Below are 22,122 nucleotides of genomic sequence, written 5' to 3'. Positions count from 1 at the left end.
TAATGATCATCGCGAGTTGACACCAAATGCAGCCTAACATCCAACTTCATCATCCCGCTTCAACCCGCTCTCCTTCTGATAGGTCACCCATATTCCCTATTTCTCCGGCACCGCTACCTTATTGCAACATCAATACCCAAGATATCAGTCTTTAGAACACCTAAATACAGTGACATGGCCCATTACAACAGTATATGCACTAGACACAACTAATTATCCATTACAACATTAAACGCATTCGGAACCCTCGGCTAGGCGGAACCCTGGATGGCTGACAAGCAGAGTCGCAGTATTGAACTTGACCCTTGGGGAACTATAGGCTGAATGCCGACCGGCCCGCTCAAACTTGATCCTTGGCGCGGTGACATGAGAGACTCTCCCGCCTTCTCGATATGGAAGTTTTCGAGGCGATGTTACCTAATTTAGACTGTGGCACGGTTTGGGATAAACGACTGGAAATCTTTGTGTCGTGATGGCTATTTTTGGGGTTCGCTTAGGCCGCTTTCATTCTGTAAGCTGCATCTCCTGACCCGCCAACGACGAAAGTATAGCCAAGGTTCTGCCTGCTGGTTGACGACATGCATCTTGCATGTTTTGAGACTATAATGATATTCATGTGGAACTTGATTGGCTCTCTTGGCAAGCCCGCGTGCAGTTGTCAACAACCTCATGTCGGTTAGAGATGCGTTGGTCAGCGGGATTGGAATTTCCGTGTATCGACGAGAAGATGTGGTTACACGCATTTCAGCTCAATGAAAATTCGTGTAGCACGTCTTGGCTCTAATTCAGAACAACCATGACACCTTGGTTGTGAGTGTTATCGCGATCTGCGTCATTGAGTCTGGCGTCAGCATCGCGTGGATAAAAGCCATCGCGGCTGCTTCAGAATCATGAACTCGGAGTGTCGTGGAAACCAGCTGGCTCATTTTGGAGTATTGACGCAGACTTGTTCTTATTAGAGACAGATAGTCAGTAGCGAAATAGGAAACTCACCATGCGATTTGTCCAAGGGACGTTGGGCCTAGCCCTGCTCCTCGCAAGACTGGCCCAAGCTGATACCTGCTCCACGGTTGAGGCCATCTCCACGATAGAAGTCGCGCAGCCCCTCGAGCTCTCTTACGTCGATGAACAGCGCGATTACTGGTCCACCTCCTGTGTAGCCCTGACACCCTCGTGCATCATCTTCCCCAAGTCCGCAGAAGAGGTATCTCTCGTCGTGACGGTCCTCAACAATAACACCGACGACTTCGCCATCAAGTCTGGTGGCCACAACCCAAACAATTACTTCTCCAGCGTCCAGGGTGGACCCATTATCTCGACCAAGTTCCTTGACAACGTTATCCTAGACCAAGAGACAGGAATAGCCCGCGTAGGCCCCGGCAACCGCCTCGACGGTATCGCCGCCAAGCTGCAAGGCACAGGCTGGACCTTCGTCGGCGGCCGCATCGGCAATACAGGCGTAGGCGGTCTCGTCCTCGGCGGCGGGCTATCCTACATGTCCGCACAGTACGGCTGGGCTGCCTCGTCAGTCCTCGAATACGAAATCGTCCTCGCCAACGGCACCATCGCCACGGCCTCGGCGACCCAAAATGCCGACTTGTTCAAGGCACTTAAGGGCGGCGGCAACAACTTTGGCATCGTGACCACGTACGTGCTGCAGACCCACCGCCAGGGCAACGTATACGGCGGCAACATGGCTTTCCTGCGGTCTAAGTCCACGGACACGAAGCTACTTAAGGCCGTGCGTGATTTTACCGAGTACAACGAGGACGACAAGGCGGCTGTAATTGTCACTGCAGAGCAGGGAAATATCGATCTAATCGATTCCTGGATCCTGTTCCTCTTCTACGACGGCGACGTGGTCCCCGAGGGGACGTTTAAGAACTTTACGGATGTTGGGCCCATACTGAATACCTGCAAAGTGCGCACGTATGCCGATCTTATGGCCACGAGCAATTGGGTTATAGTCCCGGCTTCGGTGGTGGATATCGGCACTGAGACGATTTCGTTGCCGTCGGCAGAGAACGGAGACGTCTTGAATGCGCTGCATGCACATTGGCGCAATGTATCGAGTACGGCATTGCTTGAACCGGGCATCGTGGCTTCGATCGCGTGGCAGCCGTTTCCGAAGCGGATTGCACAAGCTGCACGGGAGAGGGGTGGCGATTTGATAGACGTTGATGATGAGGCGCATCGGATCATTATCGAGATGAATTATAGTTTCCTTTTGCAAACGAGCTACGACAAGATGGCAGACACATTGGAAGCGACGTACAGTGGTTTGCGGCAGAGGGTGCTTGAGTATCAGGCGCAGGGGAAGTTGCCCGATGTGTACCTTCCTGTTTTCATGAACTATGGATTTTATCGCGAGGACTACTGGGGGAGGTTGCGGCCGGAGAGTCGCATGTTGGCGAGGAAGGTGTCGCTGGAGGTCGATCCAGAGGGGTTCTTTCGAAATAGGACTGGGGGCTGGAAGCCTTGAGAAAGAGGTATTGAAAGTTGGGTCTGTAGACAGAGTGATCAATCCTTCCTTTCGATCGAAGGGTAGTCATTGGCTATCTGAGGACCTCACTGAGTTACTATTCATCGTTTGCCCCCCAGCTGCAATTTAATCAACATGCTCACTCATACCTTGAAGAGTTGTATGGATTGGTCGTTAAGGTTATATCAAATTGCTTTACTATTGCTAATCACGCATCATATGTTCAGAAATACCATCAGGGGTTGGTTCTATTTGTATCGTTGCAAAATTCACGACTGCTTCTGATGCGAGTGCATATGGGGTGTGAATTGTTGTATTGGGAAAGGATGGCCAGGTCAGCTATTCTGGCCTGGCAGAGCTCTTTTATAGCTCTTATCTTATCTTATCTATCTTATCTATCGCTGTAGGGTAACCCCCCATGGGGTCACGTATCAGCTTCTAATCCACCAACTTTGACGGATGACCCAACACATCCAGAAGCACAAACAAAAAGCATTTTTCATTGATCTTCACCCCCTTCTCTAGCATTCCTGCTTAGGTGGATGTTACCCTAGAAGCTCCCGGGTATCCTTTACTGACAACGTTATCTGGGAGAAATTCGGTTCGTTGTCTCGAATACGATGTAATCTCAAGTTGCAGGATTTCGGCGCCAATAGGACAGGGCTTTGGCATGTGGCTCTCCTTTTTTTGGTCGAGCCATTCACAGTACTCCTCGATAATAGAGTTATTATGAGACCTATCTGCCTCTGGAAATAATGTGTCAGAGTCATTACTGGGACTACCAAATCTATATCAAACAGACAACATAATAGACAAAGCACGGCTAATGCAATGACACAATATGAGATACTATTGCTATAGTTTTAAGATAAGTGTAAGTAGTTGAAGAATAGGGCTCTACAAGCAGAACATGCACATGATTTATCGTTGACTCGCTTATTTCTTAATTAGACAGACCCGATATTGAGCAATTGAATATAGTAAAACCACTCAAATAGAACCTTGGCTTGGACTGTCAAGTTCAGCCATCGTAAATTTTAACCAAATGGAAGCATGATTTTCAATTTCGACCAAGGTTTGTGTATCGTTTTGAGTTCCTGCTGAAACACATATATAAGAGCATATGCATTGGGGTATCATATGTACAGTCCTATTGATGTCTATTTTTCTTTTTACTTTGTTCCACTACCAACTAGCTCAATGCTTGCCGTAGTTCTCGTTGACGAGGACGTATCTGTAGCGGGCCTTACCCTCCTCCATATCAACAATGGCCTTATTGGCATCCTGCATAGGACGCTCCTGGATCCACGGCCTGACGTTCTTGTCGACGGCGAGTTGAAGCATCTCCTGGATCTCCTGTGGGGTACCGATGAAGCTACCACCGACCTTGATACCGTTTCCGATCAGAATGAAGGCGTTGATGGCCGGGAGAAGACCACCATCAGGGGCACTGGAAAGGAGGTTAGCATAACACTCAGGGGGAGAGTAATAGGGGAGAAATGGAGAAGTGGCCATGTACCCAACCTGGATAAATGTGCCCTTGGGCTTCAACAAGGACAGGTACTCAGCCATGGGCATCTTGGCACTGGAGACAGTGCAGATGATAAGGTCGAGAGTCCTTGTGTTGGAAGCAGCCCACTTGGAGTCTTCCTCAGTAGCAATGTACTGATCTGCACCGAGCTTAAGCACGTCCTCGCGCTTCTCCGCCTTGCGGGAGATACCAACGACTCTGTCGGCGCCGAGCGCCTTAGCGAACAGCACAGCGAAGTGACCCAGTCCACCCACACCAACAACACCGACCGTCTTGCCCGGTCCGCAGCCGTTCTGGCGCAGAGGCGAGTAGACGGTGACACCACCGCACAGCATAGGTGCGGCGTCTGCGGAGCTGAGACCGTCGGGAATGGGGATGACAAAGTGGCCGTTGGTACGGTTGTAGTCGGCGTAGCCGCCGTACGACTTGCCCTCGTCGCCGGGGTAGACGCTGCCGTAGGTGTTGACGTTTTCGCGGGCGCAGTGGGTCTCAAGGCCGGTAGAGCAGTCGGGGCAGTCAGCCTCCAGACAGCTGCGGGCTTGCGCGCCGACACCGACGCGGTCGCCCTCCTTGATGTGCTTCACGTTTTTACCAACCTTGACGGCCTTGCCCACGATTTCATGGCCGACGCAGCATGCTATAGTGGGGATCAGCTGTTGTGTTTATTGCTGGGAGGGAGGATCAGAGTTTGGGGGAAGTTTTGGGGTATTGCTCACGGTATGGTGTAGGTCCCCAGCCGGAGCTGAGTGTGTGAAGGTCGGATCCGCAGATGCCGCAGTGGCTGATCTCAATATCGACATCGTCCTCAGTCCACTTCTTCGGCTCAAACTCGCCCCATTCCATCTGTCCCTTGGCAGCCTCGGGCGTCTTGCCTAACCATCCTTGGAACTTGAGAGGAGCCATAGTGTCGGTCTGATATATTATATGATGTTGGTGTTAGATAAGGGCAGTAGCGGTGATGTGGTGGGACGAGAGTTTGAAAATAGGCAAGAAAAATCGAACACAAAAATGACGTTGCAGTCTATAGGTTATATATCCACTGGCGGAAATATTTTCGGCACCCAGGCTTGCCAACACCGCCGGTATGGTGTTGAGCCGTCTCTATACGTATTGCCTGGATGACATTGCCTAGCCAGCGGGACCTTCAGACGAGATCCATTAAGTTCGTCAGGTTGAGGGCCACCTCATTGGCTCGGACTTACTTGGTTACGGAAATATGGGTTGATGGACCCGGCGCTGGGACCCTATCTCTGCCGGATTCATACATGAAATCTCACCGCCACGGAATGAGAGATCAGTTAATGGCATTCTACCAGTGGAAGTTTTTCTCCAGCGCAGTGATTTGTGATGTGTCTAGCGTGGATCTAGTGAAAAATTGCGGCTGCATGAGAATGGAGATTCCCTCTTCGCCATGTGAGAAGTTAGTATGCTATGCTTGGCCTGACCCACATTCCAAGATCCGGGCCGGGCAGATTCCATGCAGAAAATATCTCAGAACATCGGCCTTGCGTTATCGCTATGAGCGAAAGACGTCGCGCTTCTCGGGTTTGTCGGGCTGTGTTGCAGAGCGGAAACCGCATCGTGATCCCTGGTCCACGATAGGCCCGTTTTGCCACTACGACCCGCTTATAGATTAGTATGCCTCGGCAGTCCGCTACGTCACCATCGTGCTCCATGGCATGGCCCCAGAGCATCCGAATTTTCCTTGAAGGCCTACTGACAAATGCGATGCCCCGCCAACTCTATTTATATGAATTGTGGCAAGGAATACATAGTATGTTGTCATTGGCAGATCGACAGGTCTCGAGCTGGTTTGGAGCTAATGCGGTAGTTTGTCCCTCGTCAGCACTTTGATTATCCTGCATGCAGTGGAGCTATCCGAAAGCAGCCTAACCTAGTGAAGTAACTCCACCTGCGATTTGAGTTCTCAGCATACGTCTCATGTATATACAAATCTGCCTACCGCTTGTATTTGGAGAGCAATGACGGCAAGTATCAAATTATACATTTACTTCCAGGATGTCGGCAGATATGTACCAGTATTGTATTGCTATATTTGGCGACTAAGGCCTACAAGAGCAGTTGCCAGTTGTAATATGCTTGTGACAATGTCCTTTACATATGTTAACTAATTTAGGAGAGTATAACAAGATATTGGATTGTGGGCAAATGGTCTTGTATTGAAAGTGTCATGATCTCTGGAGAGTCCAGAGAGAAGCAAAAGGCGGCCATAAGGGCCTTATATAGTCAGAAATGACTGATGCCTGCCCCACAGCCAGGACTTGTGTGGTTCAATGGGTAGAGGTCATATTGACCCATACTTCGTACGGTTTGCGGCTTTACTTTTCTCCTTTTGACTTGGCAGTCTTGACGGAGTAGCCTTGAAGGTCCAACGCAAGACGCAGGGGTGAAAGTGATAGGCACAGCGCGGTCCAGCGCCAACACGGGTGTGATGTCGGCTTTCTTCGTTTACTTAAAATATCCATCTGAGATGTTGTCAGGGTGCGTTTTGAGGCCTCGAGATATTCCTTAGCCTGTTGCGTAGTCATATGTATTTCATTCAAATCGAGGGAAACTTCAAGTCTTAGCTCGCAGTTAATAGCTAGCACTTGATTCCATTCTACTGGCACTGAGAGTAATAGTCGTTGTTCCAAACACACGTGTACCCACTCGCGCACGAAGCACATCCCGCAAACCCAATCCCTCCACATTGCGCCCACTGAGTCGCCGCACAGGCACTGGAGGTGGTTGTCGTGGATGCCGATGTGAATGTGTTGGTGGATGTGGTCAGGGTAGTGCCAGCCTTGGTTGATGTTGGTCCTCCACCATAAGCTGCACATGTGAAAAGGACGGGGCCTTGAGACACTGCATGACAGTACTCGAGGGGGTAGAAATGCATGTTTTAGGCAGAACATGTAAAAGGGTCAGGACCTGCAGAGATACATGTTAGCTGGGGGGTTGAGGTTTGGGGTCGAGAGTTGAGATCGTACCTGGGATCTCATATGTGCTCGAAGCAGTCATGGAGTAGATGTTGACTAGCAGACCAGGGTCGGTGGCCTGAGATGTCTAAAGTTAGTATACAAATGGGTGTCTGCGGTGTAAATTGCTTGCCTTGTAGATACCTGGAATGCTGTAGGTGGTCGGGGTATTTGTGGCAGTACCCCCCGAGACGTTGATTTGTGCACATTCCATCTAAGCCGAGTTAGGTTGCTAGTTTGCATATCAATTCTTTGAGACTACTGACGTAAAGTTGAGCTCCCCCTGTTGATGATGCGGCATGCAAGGCAATCATCTCAGCTCGGAGCAGATATTGACCATCTTCGATACACTCAGGGATGTCAATGACATGCTCCCCTGCATTGTTGATGACTGTGCTCGTGCCCCAGACCCCATTGTTGAAGCCATCTTCTTGAATCTTGAACCTGTTTGAGTTGCATAAGTCAGAGTCGCTCAACAGATATCCATGAAGTCAATACCATCCACTGCCAACTCCCGAGTCAGTCGTCGCATCGTCGACCTTCTTCAGATAAGCCAGTGTCGGCCCAAGGTGAGATGCATCCATGACATCTTCCGGGCCGGATGTAAGAGTGTGCCGCCAGACGGCCGTGACACTGCTTCCTGCCGCCACGTCGATTATCTTATCCGAAGGGGTCGTTGGGTTCGGGCCGCCGTTGCAGGCCAGATCGTTGGACGTGACATCGGTAATAGGACCATCGTATGACGGCGTCCGAATGCCGTAGGAAACGTCGTAGGTGATTTCGCCACTTTCGAGTTGGACGAAGATTGTGTGTGCACTGGATGTGTACGCCATGGCGGCGGCGGTCATTAGGTAGTTGTATTTCATGTTGTCGGTTTGCAGGGGAAAGCAATGTAGACCAGCAATGCACTGAGATAGAACTATTTGTGGAGATATTGAAAGATCTTATATGGACCATGTCTTTTTTTCCTCACGTTAGGGATATACGCAGGTGGCTTTAAATGTGTGAGACTCATTCCTGGTTCTGTTCCGTCTCCGACACTGTAATAGACCGCGACACCATTATTCTCCTCCAATAAATAACCTGGAATGGTTTGATTGCTGATACCAAGGACCTGGAACACCGGATCCGACGAATCAATTAATTACGGCCGGCTGTGGAGGAAGCTCCGAGGTTGCAGTGACACCGCGGAGGATGCAAGTCCGAGTCCATCTCAGAAGGCTGAACCGATATTCACCAACAATCGCCAGTGCCAATACACCCGCGACGTAGAGTTGGAACAAATATCTCTCGGTCCTGTCGGATTTAGCCATCGCGAATGCCTCAACTTTCTGGCGTGGACCTGGAACATGTGACTTTCGTGCAAAATATCCGGGCCTCCCATCGATAGGGCGAAACGCCTATCCATGACTCCTGCTTAGCCGCCGGTCGACGGCCGCTTTTGGCTTGCTTGGGATAGAAAAATCTACACAAGATGTGAGTACCTGAGGAGTGTGGTTTTCCCAGCCGCTTCGTCATTGTGGCCATATCGGTACAGAAGACCAAAAGCTGACATTGCAAGTATCTATCCAGGTAATTATGGTATTGCAGCAACACATGATACCCTTCGCGATCAAGTGTCTCAAACCAAACAGAATATTCTTCTTGGTGACAATGTTGTTTGTCTTGGACCACTATACATTGAGAGTGCTGAGAATGTTGGAGCGGTGGTTTTCAGTGAATGACTCCTCGGAGAACTGGTTCCTACAGAAATTTAGACCCGTTAATGTAGCCTTGAAGCTGCTTACCTGGATACCAGAAGTGCATCGGACGTACCAAGAAAAGTTTACTTCGTGGAGCAAAGTCTCGAGAAACTACTGAACAACTTGGCAAGGACGCGGATACTGGCTCGGAAGGTTGCGACTTGAGCAGTTGTCGTCAGGAGAAGGAAACGTGCCGAGATTGTATTGACTCAATGAAGCTGTGCATTCTCCGGTGGCATCGTCAGCAGTGGAGTCTGGTCTAAATCTGACATTGACTTTTTCGCACCCATTATGAAGACTGGCAGCCGCAGCAGAAATTTGGTATACTATCTCTAAGGGCTTCAGATAATATGCGGCGAGCTAAATACCCAAGCTAAACCCTCCTCCAACTTTCAGGCCCTAATCCTGATATCGCTTAGCGGCTTCGCGATAACGGCACAGCGTCGGTGCCACTCCGCTTGGACCATATCCTGCAGGTGCACCGCCATAACTCCACTTGGCTTGAGTAATCAGCCACCACAAAACCGCAACTTTGAAGTCTCAGCTTCCGCTTTGTCACGGTGAAGTGAGCGGCCGACACCACCACCCGATCTTCATCCAGGATTTCGCCGACCATCAGCCGTAAGAGACTGGAAGGGATCACAGGACGTCGGCTTGACCATGGCTTCGTCGTATCCTCTGCCGCCGACCGAGCCGTCTGGCATTGGTGAAGGTCTTCCCGCCGCTTCGACTCACGACCAATCTCAATCCCAGCAGCAGCAACAGCAGCCAGAGCAGTCGCCAAATCAGACTGCTACAATCCCGTATGACGGACTATCGTCGCCGCTGGCTGCGACTGCGGTTGCGCACCATGGCCTTCAGGTATTGCAAGCTGCGTCTGCAGCACCCATGACAAGTCCCAATCCTCTAGCCCAGCAGTATGCGCAATCGGCCTCGCTGCATGTTGCTGATGCACAAGCTCAAGCCCAGGCGCAAGCACAAGCACAAGCACAAGCGCATGCTCATGTTCATGCCCAACAGCAGTTTGCGCACGCCAACAATGGAGCTCCCATGTCAGCCTCTCCGCCCGCTTCAGGGTTGCAGAAGGTAACGCGACTTCGACGCGCATGCGACATGTGTAGCCAGCGCAAGGTGAAGGCAAGTAAGCCCAAGCAGGTTTTCAATCAACTGTACACGGCAACTTGGCAAGCTGACTTCTTTGTGATTATAGTGTGACGAGAGTGGCCCTCCATGTAAGCCATGCCGCGATCTCAATGTTGAGTGCACTTTCTCCCGGGAGATGAAGCGTCGCGGCCCGCCCAACAAGCACGCTGAGGCAGCAAAGGCAGCTAAAAAGGCTCGCACACATGACAACATGTCGCCAACTCCTCACAATGCGGCCGCAACCTTGGTCTCAATTGCTGCCAACGACGGGATCCCTGGCTTGGATGCCGAGCAGATTGCACCCTGGCCGGTCTTGACACTCTTGATTGACGACTTCTTCACCTACATCCACCCGCTCATGCCCTTCCCGCATGAGCCTACGTTCCGGCAGTCCTTCAATGAGCGTCTGGATCGTACGAATCGTGAGTTCCTGGCCCTTCTCGCCAGCATGGTCGGTGTTTTGGTAGCCTCGTTCCCTAGAAGTGCCAGGTCGCACCTCAAGTCAACGCACAGCACCAATCTCTTCCCCACCGCCATTACCATGATTGACCGATGTCGTGCTGTAGCCCTCGAGGCAAGAGGATCCGCGTACATGGCAAAGGAGGAGATATCGGTAGAGGACACTGCAACTAGCTATTTCCTCGGTCTTACCGCTGCGTATACTCTGCAGTGGAAGCTCTGCAAGCGATACATGGCTGAGACCATGACATTCTGCAGAGAACTGGGTATTCACCGTCAACGCAGCCCTACTTCGTTGGCTGCTATAAATGGAATGGAAGCATTGGCTGCGGAGATGCAGACCGAGCCCATCAACCACATCAAGGATCAGATCGGCAAGCGCATTTTCTGGGTCATGGTGGCTGGAATACGGTACGCTCATTGACCTCGACTTGCTTTTCGTATCCTCGCTGACCTACTAATAGTTCGATGACACAACTGGGTGCTTCCATCAATGAGCTGCCACTGCCGCCTCCCACAGCCCAAGAGCCGTATCCCGACATGCCTCTTGAAGTGGATGATGAGTACATCTTTCCGGATCGGATTTTGGCCCAGCCTGAGGGAGTCATGTCGTTAATTACCGGATTCAACCGAAACGTCAATGTTTACATGGCTATGAACGAGTTGATTGGCGTGGACATGTGTTACGGAATTAACTTCTTCGAGTGGACCGCCCAGAAGACCATGCTCAGGAATGCCCTTCAGGCAGCCAAGGCCGTCACTGGAGACCTGCCTATCAATCTGCAGGTCAAGACAGAGCCTGGACAGGATGATGTGACTGCTTTCGAGGGTGGATTGCAATACTGCCCCCCGCGTATCCTGCAACACAACCTCCCAACGATGTTCGCCATGCCTTTGCAGAGCAGCCTTTCCGTCGTCGCAAGCTTCAGTTTGAGATTCAGAAGGCCAACATCTACGCATCCCAGCTGGCCACGCGTTCCTACTTCGTGGAGCGCTATTTAAATCTCCGAGACTCGCACCGCCAGCAAACCAACTTCGCCGAGCCCACTGGAAATGAAATCAGTGATGGGGTCGACAACATGGTCGTTAGCGAGCGCGAGCTTATTGTCCAGAACCTGCTCACCGTCCTGACATCGATCACGCAGCACAACATGGAGCCTAACGGTCAGTCACTTGTGAACAAAATCCGACAGGTTGCCAGCACCCTGCTGCACGATGCCCCGGAGCGCAAGGGTCCTGTCGCGATGAAGGCAGAGGAGTACCTTGGTAAGTTCCTGGAAATATTGGTGAAGCTGGAGAAGACTAGCACAAGTGCTACTGCCGTATCTGGCACAATGACGCCCGAAGACGAGGAAGAGGAGCTGCAGCACTGGGCTAGTCTGCGAGACTATCAGCTACAGTTTGCTCAGCGTGGCGGATTCCTGGGAGAGTAATGAATTGGACCCCGACAAGTAATGATTGGCGATGTTGGTTCGACATCTTTCTGCTGTAGATATTCAGCTTAATGCTCCTGCATACAGGCGTCGGGAGTTGAAGGATTGTCCCCGATCTGATTTTTATACGCTCGGGTTCTATAGACCCAAATGATGGATTCTAGAGGTATTCTGGACTTACGATGCATCAGTGTGCTCTTGACTTACTAATACAAGAGGGAATGTTTCTCTGATTTGCTCATGAAAGTGTGTACTGTAAAACCGAAGGTGTAACATCACCCTTGGTTCGTTCCCCATTCAGCTCTTTATTACATGACTGTTCCCAAGCTCATATTCCAGACTGGGTAGTCTCTACCCCCTCTGTTATATTCTCCCTCGATAGCATACTTTGGATATCCTTCGTACAGAACAGTGCTACGGGCCTAGAATGCCCGCAGCATGCTGGCAAACCACGGGAGGTGGCCACCATGGCTGTGATCACCAACTGCGTCGAAGAGGTCTTGTACACTTCATCTCCCTTCTTTCCTTTCCCTCCCCTGGTGACCAGCTGACGCAGTAGCAATGCTAAGTCCCAACCAGTGCCGAACCCAAAGCCCTCGCATGCTATCTTGCTCCCGAGCTTCAACGCACGGGGGATTACTGGTTCGATTGGCACACCGGTGTCCCCTACTCAATCGGGAATGCACCCCATGGGGTTCCCAGACATTTTCAACTCATACATCGCCAAGGAACTGTTCCCGAGAGTTGTAAGCCCCGGGACGTTCATAGACATGGAAAATCCAGAAAAGTGGAGAATAGCGGGGAGCCGGGATTCCTTGGAAGCGTGATGATGGGGGGGGACGGAGAGGATGATATTATTGCATTTCCAGAGCTGGGCGAGGATTGGGTCTTCACGATGTCGGGAGAATGCGATGAGCGATAGGCGGTAATAGGATGCAGAATCACTTAGGATGGCGTAGATTGAGAAGTAGTTTCTGCTCATTTCCACTCTTGATGGCAAGCTCCTTCGTGCCCAAGTAGATTAGGTAGCTAGGTAGCTAGGTAGCTTGCTCGTAGTGTACTGTCAAAATGGGTGAATATCCACCACAATGTGACCGAAATTCCCTAGAAACCAGCCTTCCTTCCAAAATGGTCCTGTTTATGCCTTGCGAGCTTCAATGTTGTGGACTCTGATCTCGGAAACCTCGTGCCACTTGGCGGGCACACCCAGCCAGCCAGATATTCACCATCTCTCCCAATCCACCACATCATTCCCCATCCCAAAGACCAGCTGGCTCCCAACCCATGCCTCCAACACCATTCCACCACTTATACCTCCCCTCAACCTGAAAGTCCCTCGGCCCATCGTAGATCTCATACCTGTAACCCTGTCCATCGACACGCCAGGCATTGTAGCTGAGCAGCAGTGAGCCGTGCTTGACTTCCTCGTCGTTAGTCCAGGTGAGATTGAGCCACGCTGTGTCATCTACGTTGCTGCGCCAAGTGAACTTAATGTCGACAGGTTGATTCTTCAGGCAGCCGCCATGGTTGTCGATTGCGCAGCAATTGATCCAGTCTGTGGTGACGAGGGAGTGATTTGTGGAGGGAACAACAGCGTGGCAGAATTGTAGCGGGTACTTCGGCGAGTATTGGGCTTCAAAGGTATACCTAAGGGAACATAGTCATGAGCTGATTCTGGTATTGTGAAGGTGAATAAATGAAAAGCTTGCAGACCTCAGTTAGGCCTCACATCGGGTGGACTTACTGCGCCTGGTTTTCGCTAGCGGGGAAAGTGGTCGCATCAAGACCGGTGATGTTCATGGAGAGGAACCCGGTTCTACTGAAATGATTGGTCGGAATGCGCTCGGGAAACCATCGTGCCAGGTGGATGTGGTCGAGGACACGTCCAGCGACGATGCTGAACGCGGTCAAACCGAGAGTGATCAGAATGAGAGGTTGCATTGCGATGGGTTTCATGTCGTGTGTGTGTTCCGTGAATTCTGAATTGAGTCGGCAATGATGCAAATGCGATGCCAATTATTGATAGATAGGTGGCAGTCACAATGGCGATGATTGTTGATAAGAGGAGGGAGGCACAAGACAAATTGGAAGCCACATAGTGTTCAATCCAAACTTTCCTAAGGTATAAACAATAATAAATGGAAGTCACGGTTACTTCTTTTTATTAACCCAGCATTCAGCCGCTTGGTTGAACAAGACACATCCAAATTTAATCAGTGCAAGGGTAAGAATATAATAACTTGTACATTCTCAGTATTCACCTACTTAACCCCTCCTTATTGCATTTTTTGATCAACATAGAAACACTGAGGGATCCAATCATGCTGGCTCTGAATTGTTGATCCAAGGCTCGTTCTGATCCTAGTAAGGGTTAGGAGAAGGAGACGTGACAACGGCCACATTTGCTTTTACTAGCATAGTGTTTGGATGTTACAGAGAAAGGAATGTGAAGTACGCACGTAATCATAGGCATGAGTTGAAGACATCGAAGTGCTCGTTTGTAAATACCCTAATTTACGTCCTAATCAGATAAATCATCCCTATTAAGGCAAATAGCAAAGCTGCGTGGAAACTCCATGCTGCACTATTTTCATTTGGTCCGAGATCCACACCTTAGTTAAAGACAGCAACTATAGACACCACATATAGACACAAAGGGCATTTTTCTGGTGACATAAGTAACATTAGTCTCGAAGGCCTCGATGTGTAATAGCAACAGACGCAAACAAAGCAATTCATAGGGACAAGAGCACGTCAAGTACAAAGATCAAAGCCACCAACTATCTATTCCAGTTACCATATCACCCATGAATTCTAGACACGTTGAAAGGAATGCCGGAACCAGAAGTCGGACAATGGTGACAAAGGTGACAAAGGTGCACGTATGGAGGATATATTGGCTATAAAGAGCTGTCCCCTGTCTCAACTACGCCTCTGCGCTTCCTCTGAACTCATATTCCTATTGTAATAGCCCCTTTCTTACAGCAATATACCCTCTTTTAATTCTCTTACGCCTTATTAATTATAGTGCGACCTTGTTATAATATTACAATCATCTCCTTGTCCAACTTGTATTCGAAGCTAATTGTCCTGAAACCAAGCACCACCCACGAACTTCATCCATCATGCCCTTGACATTTTACGCATACAATGCAAGGGAAGGCGGACGGCACGTTGTGGCCGGAGTTACGAGGATAACCAAACATCGCTTCCCAAAATTGGCAGCATGGCGTAACCAACCTGGAGTCGCCAGTTTCCGCCGAAAGAACGAAGGACGTCTGCCCCAGCGAGCCCTAGATGTTCTGACATGCCAGACGGAAAACGACGCTTGCCTTAATTGCAATGATACCACCAGCAACACTTGCCCGCCAGGCCAAGCCTGCTACAACCTTTTCAAGAGGCGGTGGTCTAATATATTTAGCAACAATCTTATGATCAAGCAGACGTCCAATAACATGGGCTACGGGGTCTTCGTAAGGACCAACCGAACCATTCCTAGGGGAACCTGGATTGGCGAGTACGTAGGGGAACTCATCCCTTTCGATCCCAACCGGGTCAACGGCAGTAACTACGAGTACGACTTCCACGGCAATATTGCACGTGTCGACGCCGTGGCCCATGGAAATTTCTTGCGCTTTGTGAACCACGCCTGCGATAACAACGTCGACAGCAACGAGTACACTATCGGAGGTCGCCTGTGCATACTATTCCGGGCACGTCGGAACATCGTGGGAGGGCAGGAGCTTACGCTCAATTATGGAGCACAATTCTTCCAGCCGCCTAATCTGTGCCGGTGTTCCCTTCTCCTGCTCCCCCATGCGGCGCGAGAACTAGAGTCTGACTCGGAGGAGGAATCTGATGAAGATTAGAGAAGGAGAGTTGCATTACTGGCGGAAGGGAGGGGAATGCGGAAAGTCTCCAACGAGGTTTCCTGATCGAAATAGTATCAAAATTACTGCATACTGACTTGGCTTTTCGAAAAACCGTACAGATATTCTTTTTAAACACCCGTACTCGGAGATGGAGCTCATTTGTAGTCGGTCATATTTACACACAATCATGTGCCGTTACATTTACCGCTACCCATGTGCATAGTGCTCCGGACTCGAAACAATTGTTCGTCATCACAATCTGTTTCACGATGCTATGAAAGTTGCCTACGCAGACTACGATTTCGTATGGCTTGTCCTGGCCTGAATTACAAGTCAATTCCATTTAAGTATATCCTTGTTTGAGTGATTGACATGTTGATATAGCTCAAGGTAGCCAGGGGCTTGGAGTAACAACAGCCTCTCAGTAGAATTAAGAGTGAGGTTTCTGTAGACGAGGTCTCATCTTTGGATTGTTGATAATACAGCCACCTAAGCAAGCAGTGGTTACGCACTCGCTCACATTTAATTTCCCACTCAAGTATGTGAACCAATGAGTCGGTTACTGCCCTGGTCAAATTCCGCATATCTCATTTCATGGCCTCAGCTGATCAACCTATTTTCCATTATCCACTTCAGATAATACACACAACGGTTTGCTCGAGTTTCTCAAGAACTCCGTCCTCCCTCAGACTACACCTGCAGCAGCCCCGTCCTAGGTGCGAGACGTCACAGCTCTTCGACATTCGCAATCAATCTGCTGCGGAGAAGTTAGCCGGAAATCGTACGAGTGACGAAGACGGTGCTGTATACCCAGTGGAACACAAGATCCGATTCATGGAACATACGGTCCAGTTCACTAACGAGGTGTTGACGCCTAGCTACCCAACTGGCGAAGGCGCAAAACTTGTCCGCGGGCCCGGTGGAACCAGACAACTTGTATCTCCGGACTTCACGTGGGTCAACTTTGAGAGGGACATCTCCTTGTCCAATCCCACCACCAAGTATCCTGGCGAGCTCGGATTGCTGCTTCACAACATCAGGGCCAAAATGCGGCGCGATACTGAAAGCAGCCATTGGTGCCTGCGCATCCAAAAGCTCGCCATACAATGTTACACCAAATTTGGGTCACTCACCACCGAGGAGAAAATTGTGGCAGCTATAGCAAATCAGCCAAGGGTCTTATTCGCCGAGAGTGGGCGCAACGTCGATGTACGAATGGTCTGCGACTTGCACTATTAACATACCGAAAAGTTCATCGATAGAAGCTAGCAAGGGTCATGCGGGCAAACCCTATGTGATTACTGCCGGAGGCAGGGTCGGATATGGAGGTGGTCCTCGGGAGACTCAAAGAAAACTTGTCACCCCGTGGAATCACCGCCACTTCCAGCCTTGACTAGCTCAGCGGCACTGAGCTATTGTTTGAGTTTCAAGTATCCACACTTTCAGTTCATTCTTTCCTTCCTTTTACGGCAGAAGCAGAGCCAGGTACGATCCAACGACAAAAGCACACCTGGATCCACTAGCCCAACCCCAAGGAACATCCCCTCGGCTTTAAAATATCAAACCCTGTATCCCTACGCTCAACCTGCTCTTCTATTGATTCTTTAACCACGGCATCCGTTCAACATCGTTTCACCGGCCACTCGCCCCCGCGAGACTAGTACAATATCAAAATCAAATCCAAATCCAAAACACACCCCCCCGAAGTTACTAGACCCTTTGTTAGAGACGATGTTCGGTGGAATGGGTGCCTTGGGCACTGGCATGTCTTCCTACAATTCCAGCACCAACCCCCCTACTCGCCCGCGCACACCCCCCAGCCCACGAACCCAGCACGTTAGCTGGATGGACCGCAAAGCGCGCGAGCACTGGCGCGAGGACGCTTGGGAGATCCGTCACCGCTGGGGCATTTACTACCAGACGGAAAAGGAACGTATCTACGCCGACAAGGACGAAAGCACAAGCGTCGCCGCAAGAAGGAGGTGAAGAAGGAGGTGCGTCGACGCTGCGAGGAAGATTTGCTCGAGCATCGACACAAGTATGCGCTCAAGGCTCACCTGGTAATGCAGAAGGAGCCGCCGGAGGTCAGGGATGCGGGAAGGTCGCCTGATCATTGGGAGAAGTACGCGCTGTCCTTTCTTTTCCCATGTTCCTCTTCTTCGATTAATCAGAGTCTCTTCCATATGTACTGACATGTTGAGTCGAAGGCATGGCAGACTCGACACAAGCGTCCCCCACCGACTAGGAAGCATGCTGCGAAAGTCCGAAACACGCAGGTTTTCCGAAACAGCAATGACGCCCCCTGGGCGTCCAAGCACTCCGTTCCAGAAGATCATGTCGCCCATTCCGATCATTGACAGCGTGCCGGCTCCGAACGAACCCCTGTTTCGTACTGAAGACACCTCGCGGCCGGCGACGCCGACGTCCGAGTCTGACGCTGTCGCCTGAGGGGGCGTACAGTTACGAGTTCATGAGGGCAGAAAATATTAGAATCACACAGGCGTGGACTGAGATTGGAAGATGGAGTAACATGCATCAACGCAAGGCCAATGAGATTGTGTGCCGAGTACTGGACTAGAATGCATGAATTGACTCCGGTTGGGACAACCGTCTGTAGCCGTACCCAGTGACAGTCAACATCTACTCATAAGTTCTGCCCTTTTCGGGAGTGGCCATCCATTGCTATGGAGTGCAGGCTCACATGTAAATTCAAGAGTTCTCTATACTCTAGCCTGCATTTTTCACATAGTCACACATCAGGACGACAGTAGCACAATACTTGACTACGTAAATCCCCCGTACATGCATTCATACTTTACTGAAATCTACGAAATCTCACTTCTTGCTTCCCTCTTATCTATCTCCCAACCCCTACAAACCCGTACTCTCCAACAAGAACTCAAACTCATCCTCTAAAACCTTAACTTGTAAATCCTCCCTCACCCCCGGCCCACAAGCCGCCGTCCCCACGCCTGCAACCCTCGCGCTTAGATTAAGCAGTGTCGCATTCTCAGCCACGAGATCACAGGGATGTCTCGCCTGCTCCAGCGTCTGCGCTGTGTGGCGGCCTGCTGTCCAGCTGAAGACTCCTTCTGAGGATGAAGAGGGAACAGAACGAGCTTTGATCCCAACTCCATACACATCACCCAACACCACCCATCTCGTCTCCATTCTATTCCCGTTCTCCTGGGGTACATCATAAGGGGTGTGCAGCCCCTCCACAGTCTGTTTCCACACGCCAATCCTTTGCGCAAGCCGCTTGTCGGGGTAAGCCTCCCCTGGCCCGAGACCAAGCCAACTCACATGGTCTAGATGCTTCGGTAGTCTGACGTTCAAGCCTAGACGCGGAATATTGTCTGGCTTGGGGCCAACAGGCTGCAACTTGACTTTAATGGACAGCGCACCCGCGGGAGAGATGGTGTACAGCGCGCGGACGTTGTATCCCCATCCCAGAATAGGGGGCGAGAGGTAAGTGTGCGCTGCTACTTCCACTACGCCGTCTTTCTTGTCCACGGAGAAAGACCGTAATTGCGACGTCAACGTATCCACGCCGAACCGCTTCCAGTACGGCAGCGCGCCAGGGGCGTCATTATCCGTCGGCGCCCGCCAGAAGCACGGGAAGATAGCCGCGCCGGTCTTGGCGTCCCTTTCAACGAGGGGGCGGTTGGCGCTCGTCCAGGAGGTGAGGTATCCGCGTGCTTTGTCGAAGAGGAAGCAGAAGCCCGGGCCGGCGATTTGGACGGTTGACTGTTTGTTGTCGATGGAGATTGGTCCCGCGAGGGCGGGGAGAGACAGAGATTGGGGGATCCCAGGGGAGGAGAGCTTGTGTTGGAACCACGCGACTTCGTGGGAGGCGGTGGCCCATTTTGTGGAGGTGCGCAGGGAGAAGGTGATGGTAAGGAAGACTTCTTCGGGGTGAGACTTGTATTGGGTGAGGTCGAGGGGTAGTGGAAGCTCGGCTTTGGACCAGGATGAGACTTCGGGGATTTTCAATTCGCCGGATGCGTGGAGGTTTGATCTGCTGCGGTTAGTTTGTGTGCATTCAAAGTCAAAAATGTGAAAAGGGGTAAGACTCACTTGTCTCCAAACGACTCGACGCTGTACGTGCCAACCAGGTGGCTCAGCCCCATGAAGTCGTACTCGTTGGTGATGAATATTCTCCCGTCCTCGACGTCGAACTTGACCGGCTGGATCACCTTTTTCAACTCGGTCAACCCAGGCGTCGGTTTATGCTCACTGTCACACAAACCGTCCATCACAAAAGTTCCATCGTTTGGCTCATCCCCGAAGTCACCTCCGTACCCGTAGAAGCCACCCTCAGCATTCCACAGTCCATGGTTGGCCCATTCCCAGATGAACCCGCCCTGTAGTCTGGGGTACTTCCGGAACAAATTCTGGTAATCCTCAAGCCAACCAGGTCCATTCCCCATGGCATGCCCGTACTCGCACAAAACAACTGGCTTATCGAACGTCCCATCCTCCTTGACTCCCGTCTTTTCCACCCAGTTGGTCAACCGCTCCATAGTCGGGTACATATACGAATACATATCCACCGTCTGCGCCTTTACATCGCCCTCATAGTGAATCGGCCTCTCCGGGTCCACACTTTTGCCATATTCATACATAGCTGCATGATTGCTCCCATAAAACGCCTCATTCCCCAGACTCCACATAATGACACTAGCGTGATTCTTGTCCCGCTGCACAAGCTGTCTCATGCGATCGACATAACTCTCCTTCCACTCCGGGTTATCACTCGTGAACTGCGCCGCCTGCAGGAACGTCAGGTCCTTGCGCTCCTCGTAATCCATCTCCTCGGGGATGTCCATCGGTCGCGCCACGGCGTCGTAGAACCCGTGGCATTCGAGATCCGCCTCGTCCATGACCCAGAGCCCCAGCTCGTCAGCCATGTCGTAGAGTTGTGGGTGGCCCGGGTAGTGCGACGTACGGAGGGCGTTGATATTGTGGCGCTTCATCAGGAGGAGGTCGGCGCGCATGTAGTCTAGCGGCACAGCGCGGCCGAGCGTCGGGTGGTGGTCGTGCCGGTTCGTGCCGCGGAGGAGGACGCGGCGGCCGTTAACGGTGATGAGGCCGTTTTTCATTTCGACCTTGCGGAAGCCGACGTTTTGGGTTATAGTCTGGAAGGGGGGGTTGGAATTATCGCCGATGGATGAGAGTGAGAGTGAGAGTTTGTAGAGATAGGGCCTCTCAGCTGTCCATTTTTGGGGATTTGAAACAGGGATCTCGACTTTGACTGTCGAGCTGCTTGAGTCTAGTATCTTCGACGTGGTGCCAATCTCCTTGCCTCCATCGCGAAGTACGAACGCCAACTGCTGGTCTTTGGGATTGGCAACGGTAACTTCGACCAGCAGCGTTGCATCTTTGTACTCTTTGTCCAAGTCCGTCTTGATGAAAAAGTCCTCGATTCTTGTCTCGCCCGGAAAGGCAAGAAGCTGGACATCTCGGAAGATACCTACACAGTCCAATGTCAGCCACCAACATCTCATCACCCCTTAACACAAATAGCACCAAACTTACCCGAAAGCCACCACTGATCCTGATCCTCGATATAACTCGCCTCACACCACTGATAAACCCTTACAACCAACTCATTCTGCCCATCCCTCTTGGCAACTTGACTCACATCAAACTCGGCCGCATTCCGACTCCCTTGCGAGTACCCCACCAATTCCCCATTAACCCAAACATGGTACGCACTATCCACTCCGTCAAACCGCAGCCTCAATTGCGCGTCCTTGGCCCAACCGCTCGGCACCCCGAAAGCGCGCCGGTACGTCCCCGTCGGATTCTCGGTTGGGATCGACGGCGGGCACACGGGGAACGGGTAGATGACGTTGGTGTAGTGGGGGCGGCCATGGCCTTGGAGTTGCCAGTGGCCCGGGACGTTTATGGTGGTCCATGAGGCGGGGTTGGTGGTGTTCAGACTTTTGTCATCATCAGAGGTGTTGTCACCGATCTCGGGCGCTTCAAGAGGGGTCAGCGCATAGTGGAAGCCCCACACGCCGTTGAGAAGGAGGGACGTCTCCGGGATCCAGTAGGCGCGTGTGGGGAGGCGGTTGCGCTCGAGAACGGAGAGGTTCTCATAGTCGGGTTTCATGTTGGAGAGCGCCATGCTGTCGAACTTTGGGTGTAAATTGGGAAGCACCGATACTAGCGTAAACAGTTCCGTCTTTCTAGGAACAATCGTTCCTAAAGCGAGTTCAAGGTCCGCAATGTACAACGTAGCTGTTTTCTCAGTGTGTCTCTTAGCTATCACCGTGGCACACCTATGTTTCAGCGGTTATGTGACTGCAGCAGCAGTGATGGTCTCTGACAACGTATGCAATCAAATAAATTGGCAACAGGAAAGAAACGCAGTGATAAGCCAGCAGGACAGGAACGGTTAAATACCGAGTTATCTCCAGACGTGGGTGGGAAAATGCAGTGGGATTCCAAGCTCAAGTGGAGATGACGCTATGGAG

General features: G+C 51.2%; 8 protein-coding genes across 8 annotated transcripts; 4 read left to right on the top strand and 4 right to left on the bottom strand.

Moving 5' to 3' along the window:
* Window positions 1–994: 994 nt before the first annotated feature.
* Window positions 995–2,482, top strand: BCR38DRAFT_459869 (uncharacterized protein; the record flags this gene model as incomplete). Its single annotated transcript, XM_040862340.1, has 1 exon — window positions 995–2,482. The coding sequence occupies one exon, from the start codon at window positions 995–997 to the stop codon at window positions 2,480–2,482; it is 1,488 nt and encodes a 495-aa protein (XP_040713159.1).
* Window positions 2,483–3,679: 1,197 nt separating this feature from the next.
* On the bottom strand, window positions 3,680–4,916 carry BCR38DRAFT_487988 (zinc-binding dehydrogenase; the record flags this gene model as incomplete). The annotated part of the gene is made up of 3 exons (XM_040864221.1): window positions 3,680–3,932; window positions 4,002–4,650; window positions 4,730–4,916. 3 exons carry the CDS (start codon window positions 4,914–4,916, stop codon window positions 3,680–3,682), a joined length of 1,089 nt encoding a protein of 362 aa, XP_040713158.1.
* Window positions 4,917–6,633: 1,717 nt separating this feature from the next.
* BCR38DRAFT_496921 (glycosyl hydrolase family 61-domain-containing protein) lies at window positions 6,634–8,214 on the bottom strand (the record flags this gene model as incomplete). The annotated part of the gene is made up of 5 exons (XM_040864760.1): window positions 7,490–8,214; window positions 7,258–7,435; window positions 7,125–7,205; window positions 7,004–7,070; window positions 6,634–6,869 (listed from the first exon to the last, which is right to left on the bottom strand). The coding sequence occupies exons 1-5, from the start codon at window positions 7,855–7,857 to the stop codon at window positions 6,634–6,636; spliced, it is 930 nt and encodes a 309-aa protein (XP_040713157.1). The 5' UTR covers window positions 7,858–8,214.
* A 1,038-nt stretch (window positions 8,215–9,252) lies between these two features.
* Window positions 9,253–11,989, top strand: BCR38DRAFT_442942 (uncharacterized protein). The gene is made up of 4 exons (XM_040860845.1): window positions 9,253–9,870; window positions 9,944–10,746; window positions 10,800–11,188; window positions 11,236–11,989. The coding sequence occupies exons 1-4, from the start codon at window positions 9,394–9,396 to the stop codon at window positions 11,766–11,768; spliced, it is 2,202 nt and encodes a 733-aa protein (XP_040713156.1). The 5' UTR covers window positions 9,253–9,393; the 3' UTR covers window positions 11,769–11,989.
* A 1,026-nt stretch (window positions 11,990–13,015) lies between these two features.
* On the bottom strand, window positions 13,016–13,758 carry BCR38DRAFT_526445 (uncharacterized protein; the record flags this gene model as incomplete). The annotated part of the gene is made up of 2 exons (XM_040865353.1): window positions 13,513–13,758; window positions 13,016–13,415 (listed from the first exon to the last, which is right to left on the bottom strand). The coding sequence occupies exons 1-2, from the start codon at window positions 13,722–13,724 to the stop codon at window positions 13,016–13,018; spliced, it is 612 nt and encodes a 203-aa protein (XP_040713155.1). The 5' UTR covers window positions 13,725–13,758.
* Window positions 13,759–14,893: 1,135 nt separating this feature from the next.
* Window positions 14,894–15,637, top strand: BCR38DRAFT_487984 (uncharacterized protein; the record flags this gene model as incomplete). Its single annotated transcript, XM_040864220.1, has 1 exon — window positions 14,894–15,637. The coding sequence occupies one exon, from the start codon at window positions 14,894–14,896 to the stop codon at window positions 15,635–15,637; it is 744 nt and encodes a 247-aa protein (XP_040713154.1).
* A 1,734-nt stretch (window positions 15,638–17,371) lies between these two features.
* BCR38DRAFT_487983 (uncharacterized protein) lies at window positions 17,372–18,088 on the top strand (the record flags this gene model as incomplete). The annotated part of the gene is made up of 3 exons (XM_040864219.1): window positions 17,372–17,534; window positions 17,591–17,762; window positions 17,848–18,088. The coding sequence occupies 3 exons, from the start codon at window positions 17,372–17,374 to the stop codon at window positions 18,086–18,088; spliced, it is 576 nt and encodes a 191-aa protein (XP_040713153.1).
* Window positions 18,089–18,511: 423 nt separating this feature from the next.
* On the bottom strand, window positions 18,512–21,773 carry BCR38DRAFT_487982 (uncharacterized protein; the record flags this gene model as incomplete). The annotated part of the gene is made up of 3 exons (XM_040864218.1): window positions 18,512–19,658; window positions 19,718–21,113; window positions 21,179–21,773. The coding sequence occupies 3 exons, from the start codon at window positions 21,771–21,773 to the stop codon at window positions 18,512–18,514; spliced, it is 3,138 nt and encodes a 1,045-aa protein (XP_040713152.1).
* Between the last annotated feature and the right edge of the window lie 349 nt (window positions 21,774–22,122).

The sequence above is a fragment of the Pseudomassariella vexata genome, assembly GCF_002105095.1.
Source record: "Pseudomassariella vexata strain CBS 129021 chromosome Unknown BCR38scaffold_11, whole genome shotgun sequence".
NCBI lineage: Eukaryota > Fungi > Ascomycota > Sordariomycetes > Amphisphaeriales > Pseudomassariaceae > Pseudomassariella > Pseudomassariella vexata.
This window is presented reverse-complemented; position numbering and strand designations above follow the sequence as displayed.

What these genes read in the sequence shown, in the direction of transcription:
- BCR38DRAFT_442942 (XM_040860845.1), top strand. Translation starts at nt 9,394, where the DNA reads ATGGCTTCGTCGTATCCTCTGCCGCCGACCGAGCCGTCTGGCATTGGT. An exon ending in GTAGCCAGCGCAAGGTGAAG is followed by an intron (nt 9,871 to 9,943) that starts GCAAGTAAGCCC and finishes TTGTGATTATAG; the next exon opens with TGTGACGAGAGTGGCCCTCC. An exon ending in ATTGCAATACTGCCCCCCGC is followed by an intron (nt 11,189 to 11,235) that starts GTATCCTGCAAC and finishes ATGCCTTTGCAG; the next exon opens with AGCAGCCTTTCCGTCGTCGC.